Source organism: Amblyomma americanum, chromosome 1 (genome assembly GCF_052857255.1).
Source record: "Amblyomma americanum isolate KBUSLIRL-KWMA chromosome 1, ASM5285725v1, whole genome shotgun sequence".
Classification (NCBI taxonomy): domain Eukaryota; kingdom Metazoa; phylum Arthropoda; class Arachnida; order Ixodida; family Ixodidae; genus Amblyomma; species Amblyomma americanum.
The window spans coordinates 144,858,811-144,871,994 of record NC_135497.1 but is presented as its reverse complement, the minus strand read 5'-3'; the positions used below and the strand labels follow the sequence as shown (position 1 = coordinate 144,871,994).

At 42.5% G+C, this 13,184-nt stretch overlaps 1 protein-coding gene across 1 annotated transcript in view; it reads right to left on the bottom strand.

The window, feature by feature from the left end:
- LOC144114147 (putative ATP-dependent RNA helicase TDRD12) overlaps positions 1–13,184 on the bottom strand; it is a 169,337-nt gene that overhangs the window by 11,327 nt on the left and 144,826 nt on the right. The window contains 2 exon segments of the mRNA XM_077647669.1: positions 1,031–1,144; positions 7,121–7,482. Of these exon segments, the coding sequence (XP_077503795.1) occupies positions 1,031–1,144; positions 7,121–7,482 (476 nt within the window).

Sequence of the window (13,184 nt, the reverse complement as noted above, 5' to 3'; positions counted from 1 at the left end):
TCATAAGAGTTCTCGAGTTTGAATCGGAGCGGCGGGAAAAAATTTTTCAACTTCGAATCCAAATTTCTTTGAAATAAATGCATCTTTCGCTCCCGGACAAGCGTCAACAAAGCCATGAAATGCCGAACTATCAGATATTGCTAAAAAAAAAATTTTGATAGGGTTCTCCTCAGTGTCCCTTTAAGAAGATTGGCACGGCCACATCACAGTGTGTGGCTGCGAAAAGCGCGAATGGCAAGAGGAAGAATTGCATGCCATTTACCCGGCTCACTCATGCTGGTGGTCGCTTTACCAGTTGAACAGTTGTGAGAGCAAACTTCCTGTAACCTCGGCCGCACGCTGGAATCCAAAACTACTGAACCGCTTGCTGTTCGGTTTGCTGCTAGTCAGGTGAGCTGCACGCGAGGAAGCCACTTTATCGCCTTTTATCTCAGTTTGCCTCTGACTGCTGGCTTCATGACTGTATCGCAGCACATTTATTGCTTTGAGCTGCACATGTGCTGTCGCGCTATCCCGCAGGAAACTACATAATATGGGGCTTGGTGGGAGGGGATATGCGCCTTACATTTTGAGTGAACTTTTTTTTTTTTTGCCAGTGAGGGGTGACAGTTGGGTGGGGGGGAAGGGGGTGGACATGTAGGTGGCAATATACAGTATGTATTGCGCATTATGACCTTTGTAGATTTTTCAGGATGCATTTTCAAACTCTTTGCATAATTTGTGCACCCCCTCTTTTAAGCTTTAATTTAAAGAAAAAATGTGCAAATTAAGAGTAAATATGGTATATGTAGTGAAGTCTTATAACAAAATTTTAAAGTACCAAAATTTAGCAAAATACTGATCAATTATGAAAATTTTTATTTTAACTGCTAGAGAAAAGAATGAATTTAGACACAAACTTTAATTTCAGCTCAAACCTTAAAGAAAAAAAAAAAGACTAATAGAGAATTTTTAGTTATATTTTGCTACGAGAGCTTTTAATTTACACAAGTCTGTATGGTTCAAGAGTCGCAACAATATATCTACAAACCTGCAAAGCAGTGAAGTTGTAGACACCCAAAAGTTGTAGTTTTGTGCTTTTGCAACCAGAATGTCCACATATACGAAGCGATCATCCTGCCACCATGAAATCTTGGCTTGATGGCTAAAAAAACAAAAACAGGAAATGGTGCAGTATGAAAATAATTTTTCTGAAGTTTCATCAAGGGAGCAAGGAAAGCTCTCTGCCTTCTCTTCACTATTAGCAGTTGTTCTCACCTTTTTTTTTCTGAAGAACAGCTGGTGCGAGAGCACTGACACGAATGACTTTATGCACTGCTTTGGAGCCCATTTTGCTCTAGTGGAGTTAGTTTTTTAATTTGTAAGCAATACATCAGCACCACGTTTTTTTTTTGAAGATCGTTTCATAACACCAGCACTCCAAAAAACTTAAGGGTTGGGCGATTAGTAGAACATCTTCAATTTTGCCGAGACTTTCACCAAACTTTCGCACATGATGACTGAAACTGCATACAAAGGCTGGACAAATTTAAAAATCTCCAAAGACTAGAAGTGTTTACAATAATCTTCTGTTTTATGTAGGAAGATTCTTTCCACTAATAAGAAATTCACTTTCCATGGTAAGGACACTATTATTAATACTGTTACATCAGCAATGTTGGAACTGCGAGGCAGCAGGGGACAAACAGCCAGACTTCAGCAAGCTGCGTGACAGCGCTTGGGCATGGTTTTGTTGTCCTCTCCTAGCTTCCTCTATTGTCCTCCTCATGTCTGCCACACTTGCCTCCTTTGCAGGTAAAGCCTGCAGGGCAAGATGGGCATTCTTACAAGAGTGGCAAGGTTTCAAACAAGCCATCTGGGTCACTTTCATCTCTGCAGAATGTCGACCACGAGCAGTGGGGCGTGCAGTCCAGCAATTTAGGTTAATGATTTGGCCCACAACAACATAAGAACCATAAAATAGTGTGCCAGTGTTTTCTGGCTTTAGCCAAGCTTCCTTAGTGGCTGCAAAGCCAGACCAATTCACCTGACATGTAGGTGACATGGCGATGACGGTTGCTTTAATGGGCGCTCGAGCATTCTTGGGAGGTGGGAGTGTGTCTCCTCAGCCAAGCAGAGTATCTCCGCTGAGCCAGGATTATTGGCGAAGAATGGGAGGATGGTATCGATGGTGTACCGAGGGGAAATGCATAATGAACTGCAGTGTCTCACATCTGGCAGTACTGAATGCGTACATGATGAAAGGTAGAATGCCGCGGCTAAGTACAAAGAAAGCATGTTGATGAGCGTTGGTCCAATGTTTATGGGAAATATTTGTAATTAGGCAATATTTACTCATTAGTACCCACCAAAGTGCACCATTCGGCTACAAAGGATAGTTAAACAGCTTTCACAAAAACTTCATATTTGAAGAGAAATTTGTCCTGGTCTGGGATTCGAACCCAGGAGTAGTACCTATCCGAGGCAGTTGCTCTACCAACTGAGCTAACCAGGACGGCCAGCAGATCAGATGGTAGGGCAAAAGCAAATTTAACAGCAACTCGAAGTAGGAACTGTTGCTGCGCTCTGTTCAACCATTCATTTGTGGCTGATAGGGGGTCGAGTGTTGGAAATGGGATGCACACAAATGGAGGAAGTTCCTCGGCGGCATCAGCAGTGAACTGTTGGCCTTGGTCACTTATCACAATGCGCAGAGGTCCATGGTGCAGGATGACAACATGGAACATCAACTGGGAGACTTGGCATGCAGTCGCAGAGAGCATGGCAGCTATCTCACAGCAACGAGTTTAGTAATCTGCGCAGACATTGACCCAGCAGTTGTCATTATGGGCCTTGGGGAAAGGACCCAGAGGCTCAAGACAGGCTTTCTTAAAGGGAGCTCTTGAAAGATGGAGCAAACCAGGAGCAGCACAGGCACACTGCTTGCTTGAGTCTGGTGCTTTGTTTCTCGGCCCCTCCAAGTTTAAATGTATGGACCTAACAATATTAATCATTATATACTATTATTAGTATCATTTATTACTGTTACCTATTTAACACTTGGGAATCTCAAAAACATAGAACGCCTTCTGACAATTGCTAAAAGCAAAAATTCCACAGATACACCACGTGGTTCATCTAAGATGCTCTGCAATTTTTAAAAATAGGCTTTTTAAATCAGAAGAGCACTTTTTTTAGCATAGCATAGTCAGCGGTGTATCACATCAGAATACAGCTAAGACATGCTAACTGGTAGGATGGTTAACTAATACACCAATAAGTAGTTAACTTTTGAACTATTATTGTTAGTCACCTTATTTATTGAGAGGCGTGTAGCCCACTGCAAGTAATATTCCATATCAGTTTTCAGAATTTCGAAAATGCAGTTACCCTCAGCGCAGTGGCTGAACAAATTTTGCCAAAATTGTGCCAAAATATGAGCGCTTTTGAAAAGCTTGCAGGCAAAGCAACCCTATCAGAGCACTTAACTTGTTGAAATAGACAAAATTTTTTGGGCCACAGCAGCAAGGGCAACTGCGTTTTCGAAATTCTAAACCCCGATATGGATATTACTTACGGTGGGCCACATGCCTCTCAATAAACAAGACTAATAGTAATAGTAAAAAAGATAATGATTTAACATAAGTTAACCAGATTACTAGTTAGCACGTCTTAGATGCATTGTTGCACTATACCGCTGACAATGCTATGCCAAAAAATGCTTTTCTAACTCAAAAAACCCATTTTTAAAAATTACTGAACATCTTAGGTGAAACAGATGGTACGGTCGCATACAACTCAAGAATGAAGCGGCATCAAAGGAGGCTTTCCAGTCAATGTCATTGTAACTTGTACGTTGTAAATTGAGACGTAATTCACTTCTACCACAGTTAATCCCCTTGCATCTGAAAGCCCCCACAGTGCCTCTCTAGCCTGTGCAAAGGGATTAAGCATGATGTCATGACAGTCGGTCAACGCCATTGGCTGGAGGGCCTACTTCAAGAGGCATTCGCTGCTTTGTTCTTGAGTTGTATCTAACTATAGCAACTTCCGTTTCAAGGAGCTGCACAGCAAGACAATAAAGACTGCTTAAATTAGATTGAAATACTTTGTTAGCACAAGAAAACTAAGCTAGAAAAAAATTAATTACAGTAATCAGTGGCAAACGGCACGCCACACTGTCACAATGTTTGGGTGAGCAGCAACGTTATACTTCTTCCACTACACAGGCTGGCAAAAATGCAAGCAGTCACAAATGCAAGCAGTCCCAAGAAGTTATAGCATGGCTTGAACCGCTGTAGCAAGTCACATTTTGCTTTGTAGAAGCTGACATCATTAACATCAATTCACGTGATCTTTTTTCAGCAGTGAAAAATAACAGTTCACAGTAAGCATATATGGAATTCTGGCTTTCTAGCCAGCATGCAATAATTGCTGTAGCCATAGTTGCAGGCTTTTGCCCTACGCCTTACCACAGGAAATATATGGTATACTCAAAACTAGATTACAAAACTTAGCCTTGAAGCCACAAGAGGGGCTGTATCCAAATAAGCATTTTCTACCAGGCGTTTTTCTCCATCTGTAACATATTAGGTGCCATTCTGGTGAGTAACATGCCAAATTTGTTTACTACTAAAGAGATTTTTCACTGCCAGTCTATAGCAGCAGGGGATCTTGCTTAAATAAATTTTGAATGTATATTAAGGCACAGGAAGCCTTCCAAACCCAAATTCAATGGTGGTCAAATAATGCCCTTGAAGTGTGCAAGTTATGTAAAAAAAAAAGGGGGGGGGGGGGTGGACTAGTGATCTCAGCATAATAAAGTTTGTCTCAATTTCATCATATGCTCTTAGCACCAAACATGTTCTCTTGTTCACATAAAAGCTTTGTTACCTAACACTGCTTGTGCTTGTACAAACTTTTTACAAAAAGCAGCTAGGCATGTACTCTGATGAGTTATACTAGAAAGTGCTGAAGAGATCCAAGTACAGGTTTATTTAAATACCTGGCTGAATAAACTAAGTGCTGTGCCTTTTTCCATGGCTGTGGCATCAAACACTTGATTCCTGATTACCGGTTTATGTTGTTCTAGTAACGAAAAGACCAGTAAAATAACTATAGGCGTACTTTTCCTCTCTATACTTTAGATGGGAGTTGCTATATGTGTAATTTCGTATTTTTTGTGGAAACAGCCGGACCGCCAGCCGAGAGTGCTTTGTCAATGGCTGTGCTTTGTGGACATGAGACACTACCTTCTCTGCTGGTGTCTTAATACTTATTGCATGCTGTGGTGGCTTCATTTATTCATTTGCCTTTGGGATAGAACGCAACTGCAGTAAAACCTCATTAATTTGACCCCATTAATTTGGCTAATTTCGACTGCTGCGGATTCCTGCCAAACGCCAATGTAAGTCTGTGGCGTCAGTAGCTCGTTAATTTGGACAGGCTCTTGAAAGGGCACCTTGTCAGGGGTGATCTGCCGCTTACTTAAATCCTTGCATGAATTAAGCATGCATGATTTAAGGCATTTGATGCAACAGAAAAAAAATTGCAGATGTCGTGTAGTTTTCGACCTAAAAGGAGATGGCAATTTCTCAGGTTTTCACTAAATAAATTTGATTTGTACTTGAACAGTTTTTGGCAGCTTGGGGAAACCATTTGATAACTGGAAATTTAGATAATTCAGTTTTTCTCTTCTCCACTCTTTAGAAGTCCAAATTAACGAGATTTTACTGTACCAGTGGAATGGCCAGGAGCCATGTGCCTGCTCAGATGTTTCTTGGCTGACAATGAATTTTTTTTCATGCAAAGAGGATATATTCTACAAAAAAAATAACATAAAACAAACATAACTAAATGATATAAAAGATATGGTTTTGCTTTTACAGTCAAACCTTGATATATCAAATTATTGCGTATATCAAACAATTTCTATATCACGCGGAAAATCGCAAGCATTTTGAATTTTGTTATTCCGAATGGGGCAGGATGTAAAATGGATATATCGAACTCGGCCACCCGAGACCACGTGCGCTTTGATGACAGGAGGCAAGCTTTCCCACAACATCCTCGAAGATAGCGGCGGCGCGATGGGCGTTCCCGACTGCTGCGCACGATAGCTGCACACATCGATAGCGCCAAGGGTGCCATTTGAACGTGGTGGCATCATAGGACAATGTCAACGACATTATGCATTTGCCGCACTGACCCCTCGCGCCGACGCATGTGCTGCGCCAGTCGATATCATTTTGTGATTGGTGTGATCACTTAAGCGGTTCTTTATTCTGTGACTTAAGCCTGTCGTGGCGTGGTTGGTGTTGTCCGTGCTGAGCCACAGAGCATGTGCATTGACGACTTTGTTGGCGGTGACGACAGCACCGGAACACTGACGGAGTTGACAGGCGTCTAGACCGCCGGGCAAGTTACTGCTGAGCGGCCAAACGAAGACACTGCCAAGGTTGATTCCACAAACGCTGATGTTGCCTGGCTCCCGACTACAACTGAGGCAGTAGCTACTTTGGACCTCGTATGCTGCCCGACACCGCTACTGCGCCGCAATAGAAGGCACCGGACTATCGCTTGTTGCTCATATAGACTATGTTGAGAAGGCCGTGGTTAAGCACGCGGCTGCCAATATGAAGCAGGCTATGATGCTACACTACTTTAAGCCAAAGAAATAAATACTTTGCTTGAAGCATCATGCGAGTCTCAATTGCGCCACGATTGGTTCATTGATTGATTGATTTGTACTAGTTTTTGACTCGTTTTCTACGTGATTTTGTATATTGAATTCGGGATATATCGAACTATTTTGCGATCACCGCGCTGCTCAATATATCGAGGTTCGACTGTAGTAGAAAACTGATATACCTTCCACATAATGCAGCAGCTTTTTGAGCACCATGGCACAAAGAACGAAAGCACCTACATGCGGCAAACACTGACCAACTGAATCTTACGCAACGTTTATTTTCAATTAACTATTTACAAATTCTACACTTCGTCAATTGAATTTCAAGCCTGTTATCTTATGCTTAGCAGCAAAACAGCTCAGCCACTGAGCTCGTTCCTAGGATAACCACTCTGGAAGATGCAACCAAATGTGTGAAAGAAGTAGTAAACTTTTAATGGTAAATCATACCTGGATGGTGTTTTGAAAATGGATCCCAGTGTTGGGATGTCTTTGAGTGAGCACTCCTGAGACATTTTTTTGCCCATGCTGTTCTCAGATGCAGTTTTCTTCCTGGCATCTTGATTGAACTGTGTTGATGGCCCACCTACACCTTGGACTTGGGACGAGCAAGCAGTGTCTCCACATTCCAAATTACCAGTGCTTAAGGCCATCTCCTCCATAATCTCGGCAGTTGCTGGAGCAAGGACTTGGTCGCGAACATCAGAAAACACTTTGTACACGTGTTCTTCCAGATTCTTCCTGCACTGAGATATTGCTGGGTCGTCGTCCTCATCGTCATCAGAGTCATTACTTGGTCCAGCCACGTTTTGCTGCAGTACAAGCAGCAGGTCTTATTACCAAAAAGCAGAACAACCTGGCAACTTCAGCAACAGTGAATAAGAAGTTAAATTTATGATTTCATGACTCAAAAACATAGCATGCTGCAGCTTTAGATGATAAAGCCAAACACATGCACTTAAATTCAATCCCTGCAGATAACACAGCAAAGCAGACATTAATTGTAACAGGATAAGACTAACTGATGTCAGGAACTGCACCCAGTTGTGCTTGGTGGCCTGTACTCAGGTATGCGGGTTGCGATGCTCAGCAGTACAGGTGCAAGTAATATGCAAGGAAACATGGGGTTCCTGTGCCGATGCAGGCCGACTGCGTGCCGCAGTCGTGCATACGCAGTGCCTTCAGTATGACAGGAAAGCAGGATGACAGCTCTGCACACTGAAGTTCTTGGTAAGTGCATGCCGATTTACAACTGAACACTCGTCCTTGCCACTGTTACTGTTCTACGAGTTAGAAGTACGCATTGTTGAAAGTGCAATTAGCCACACTTGCAGTCATTACAAGTGACAGAAGTGTGACTGCCCTGCACTGGCATTAACTCCACCGTTCCCTTTTCATATTTATTTCAACCTTGCACGCTACCAACGCTATTACCCTGTTGGACTCACTCTTGGACACACGCGCGCACACGCACACACGCGCGCGTTGCCATTGGCAGTTGAATAGACCAGATCAACCTTTTCATTTACATCAGTGCGAGAAGTCAAGATTTTCAAACATCCCCTTTGTTTTAGCTGGCCCTTGGCTGATCCAAATGTGTTTGGCAAGTATGCAAAAACAAATAGGCCAAAGTCCTTGCAGCCTCTAAATGCCACTTTTTCATTAAGGCAAGTGAGTCATGGACTTCGTTGCAGTGTCGGATCTTGCAGCTGAGCTACAATCAAAACCATGCAAACAAATTATGCGTAGCCAGACCTATCAATAAAAAGGCTGCATGAAAAAACAAAACCATGACCCTATAGAAAGCAAAGCATTGTGAGGGGATTCAGCAACTGACTCATGCCAGTGCACCAGCAGCAATGACCATGAATAATGATTTTATGCACAGCACTAAACACGCCAATGTTTTATAACAGCAAATGCAATGCAGCTTAGCCACTGCAAATACAGCACTCTTTTAACCAACATGGAAAATGCCTCCAATGCAGTAGTGTCTCAATTAATATCAAATATGGACACTCGTGTGGTCATGTCTTTGTTGCCTAAGGAGATGTAGACAGCTCTCCTCACCAAAGACACTTTATGAGACACAAATTCCTCAATGAGCCTTGCTAGAAGGAGCTTGAGGTCCAAAGCATGATAGAAGCAGATACTGTACATCAGTGAAGCTGTTAGGTTTTGTGTTACAGGAAATATCATTGAGCCTCTCACTGACAAGGGTGGAAACTTGGGCAAGTCGGAATCCATGGCATGTGAGGGTAGCGTAAACCAAGACGACGAACAAAAAACAGATATACACACCACAGGCGTTAACTTCCGAATGAAAGACGACCAGGGTGAACGTGACATGAAAGGACTAACAGGTGCACGCACTAGAAAAACCGTTAAAGAAAACAACAAAGGAATAAAATGTTGTGCAATCGCTTTTCAGAACTTAGGAAGGCCATCCCTGCTTTGGACAGAGAGATAAAAGGTGTGGTAACACATTTACCTTGCACAGCAGTGATCTGCGCAGCTTCTATTCCATGAGTTAACTTGCTTTTGGCCACGACTGAGCATTTGTCCAGAAAGGACACACAGCCACACTTCTTGCAATGCAAAGCTAGATTACTGCTGAAAAGACCAAGTGAACATTTACCTTCTTTTCGATTTTCTTGTCGCTAAAAACTTTCTGGAAAAAGAAATGTCAGAAAGAACACCAGACGGCCCAATCAGAAGGCAAGATAGCTGTCATTCCTTACATTTACTGTCTATCTTACAACCTCAAGAAAGTTGGAAAGAATGCGAATGTTTGAGTGCTTTTTCAGCCCCATAGTGTCCTGCGTAAAAGAACCTTGCCCACTGAAAAATGACCAAGAAAGCTGCAGTGCACCACCAACCACCAGAAAAAATTTCTAAAAGCTACAGAGTATTGTGTACAATATCCCGCTTTCTTGTGGCAAGCAGTATGTTGGTCAGTCCGGAAGGTGCCTCAATGAAAGGCTTCATGAACATAAACAAAACATGCAAACATACACTGGCAGCTTTTCACTCTAAGAAGCGCTGTTTGCTCTTTCTGGACAAATGTTCAATCATGGCTAAAAGCAGAGATAAGAACCGTATAAACGTGTGTAAGAGCTGCACCTTGTTTTCCCTAAGAAAATATATATATATAAAAAAAGACCCGTGTAAAGACTACACCCGAACTTTCCACGACTCGCGAGGGAATAGCCTTCGAAACGTACGCGCTGTGGCCTCTGCGGTCAGCTCCGGCTGCGAGCAACGGTGCGCATGATCACAGAGACTACGCTCGAGGAGCACGAGCTTCCAGGTGCTGCCAATGGAAAGCGCCCGAGGCCACGGGTCATCATCATCATCGCCAACTTTTTCTTCCGCCGCGAGCTCCTGCTTTCCGTATCAGCATCAGTATCACCAGCTCCAGCTTTTTGTGGCTGTCAAAGACACGGCAGTTGTGGTAGCGCGGTGTTGTTAGTTCACCGTAGTTGTGGTTTTCGTTTGCTGCCGCCAAGCGCCACAACTTTAATAGCTACACAGCTCGGAGTTTGTTCTCGAACATGGCAAGTGCGTGGTGGGCAGGAAGTTCGACATGGCCGAATAATGCACCCGATGATGGTGCAAACAAAAGGGAGCAATGAGGAACACAAGCTGCAAAAAGAGCGCCTTCCGATTGAAGACATGCAAGTTTCCCAAAATTGAAGAAGAGCTGCTCTGCTATCTGATGGAGGTGTGCAGCAATGGCTACGCGTTCACAATGGACACGCGGCGTGACTTCTTGTGGGATGAGCATGCACCAGAGCACAGCACCAGCTCGGAGTCGGAAGACTCCTGGAGTGACAATTGAACGTAAAATAAATGACGCTCATTCGCTGATTGGTATGTTTTTACTTGAAAAAAACATTTTTTCGAACATAAGGTGTATGATCCGCACCCCAAAAATTGGCCCTCAAATCTGAAACAAAATAAAGTGCCGCCCTTACATGCGTTTATATGGCAGTTAACTCATAAAATGATAGAAGCCGCGCAGGCCACTGCTTTGCAAGATAAATGTGTTAGTGCACCTTTTCTCTCTCTGTCCAAAAGAGAGATGGCCTTCCTAAGTATCGAAAACCGGTGATTCAACATTTTATTCCTTTTTTTTTCACGTTTTTTTTCTGCCGTATGTGCCTGTTAGTCCTCTGATGCCAAGTTAGCCTTGGTTGTCTTTGAATCTTTCAGTCAGAAGTTGGCGCTTGTGGTGTGTGTATCTGTTCTATGTCAGTCGTCTTGGTTAAACGCAAACCCTGCGACATGGATCAGCCTCTTACTGGCTTGGATTAGACATCACCGAGAACCTGCACATGGAATCAAGTCATCTCAGAAACTCAAATAACACATTTTAAACAGAAGACAAACAACTTCTCTTTGGCCCCAGTGACAATGATCACTTGTTCACCACCACACTAATACTCCTGTTGTACATCCATCCACATGTGTGGCTGGCACATTGTAAATTTCAATGATCAATGAGTGGTGAGCATGTGATGCATCAGATGGCACTAAGAAAGCAATGTGTAGTAAAAATACAAAATGAGGCAAATCACAAGTCACATATTGGAGTAAGACCTATTTTTGATTCAAAGTTGCTCAGGAGAAGCTATTCCAGTACCTCAGAGTTCAGCACAATCCACGGACAGCAACGGCAAAGCGAAATAGGAACACGGCGGACAACAAAAGCTGCATTGCCTTGTTTACATCCGACAGTCCCTGGAGTGGTCATTTTGACCAGTGAATAAAAATTTACAATTTTATAATTAAGATATAATGATTCTCTGTTTGTTTAAAGCTTCTATATCATGCTTTCTTTTTTTCCCCCAATATACAGCAAGCAAGAGGCTGTTCTCAAGGGTTGCTGAATTTCCAATGGCCAATTGTGAAACTTCATCGAGTTGATCCTCATCAAGTTCAATGTTTATTGAAAACTGCCGTATGGCACCGGCCTATTCCCATTCAGTTCGAAGACAATTGACTCAGTGGACATTGAAACTAAGTACTTGACAGGGGTGTAAGACAATAGGCTAAACCTTTTGCAGAAAATTCCCCATTGTGCATTCTTATCCCACCCTAGAACACTGTACTGGATTAAATAATGAAACTGGAGAATCAAGGAATGATCATGACAGTACAGGCTGCAACCTTGTGGTGCAGCAATTGCCGCCATGCTGAGGAAAATGTTGCACGGCTTTCTGTGCACTATACAAAGCTAATTAAGGGAAGCATTTAGAAATACTTCTAGAAACTGGACGTATACTACTTGCTGGATGTGAAACCAATATAGACCTCTTAGCACCAAGCCATTTGAAATAGCAGACTTCATTGCTTCCCTCTTATAGTATGCTTTCTAGAACTTTCTTGCACTGCAAAGCACTGCTAAATAATAGTTCTGGATGTAATGAACCTCTAATAAAGCATGAACCACCATGAGAAACACCTACGCCCGCAATGAGCAAATGTAGTTGGCACAATGCATTGTTCTCCAGCGTGATTGGCACCTCTTCGTGGTAAACGCAGCAGCTTTTGCTTGCTGCACACGTATTTTTCCTTTTATTAATATTTTGCTACAGAATTTCAAAAGTGCCTCTTCAGCAGGCTGGGAAAGATAAGTCAGCATTTCGCAGCATATTTTGTTCGGTCCTGGAGCAGTTTTCTGCCGGCAGACAGTATTCCATGACAGTAGTTAGATACTGTACGGTTTAGGAACTACACTTGTTTGGAGTCTTCGCTTTTGAGCTATGTGTTTGTACTTTAAAAATGACTAAGTGTAGTGTGAAGCTGCAGTGAAGTGCTCCTCAAGTATATCTCTCTGTTCCCAGGCATGTAGCCAGGATTTTTTTTCGAGGAAGGGGAGGGGGGCAACTGACTAAAATTTTCGTTTTTTAGTACTAAGGGAGAAGAGGATTTTTGCTAATGCAAGCGTGAATATAATAAAGTTTGTCTGGTGTGCATGTGAGATACACCCCTCACTAAAACGCCTCACACAGACGAATTTTCATACTCTGCAACCGTTTAATACAACATGGTCATTTATAAAATTAAATAAAAAAAAGCGGTCAAGTAAATACAAAAACGTCAACTCCAAAACAAAGACCTTCCTGTTCTATTTCACACAAAAACATAACCAAATTATTAAACTTATAATGGTACAGGAAAGAAACAAGAAACACTGCTTCATTTCAGTGTGGCATTGTATGCACCTTCTTTACTATCAATGCTAGTTACACTAAGCAGCTGGTACGAAGCATATACGCTCCATGAAAACTAAACACACAGCTTACAATTTAAACGACGAAAAAAATACACACCATTGCACACATAACAGTAAATGCTCACCACAGAGAAGGGACACCTTAGCGATGTATGTATGCACTGCTGCAAATAAGCATTAGCACCACTACTAGTACTACATCTTTATGTGAGTGGCATAATATAAATCACAAAAGCTGCTACATATGACGGTATTTCTTTTTGTTTTCTTCTA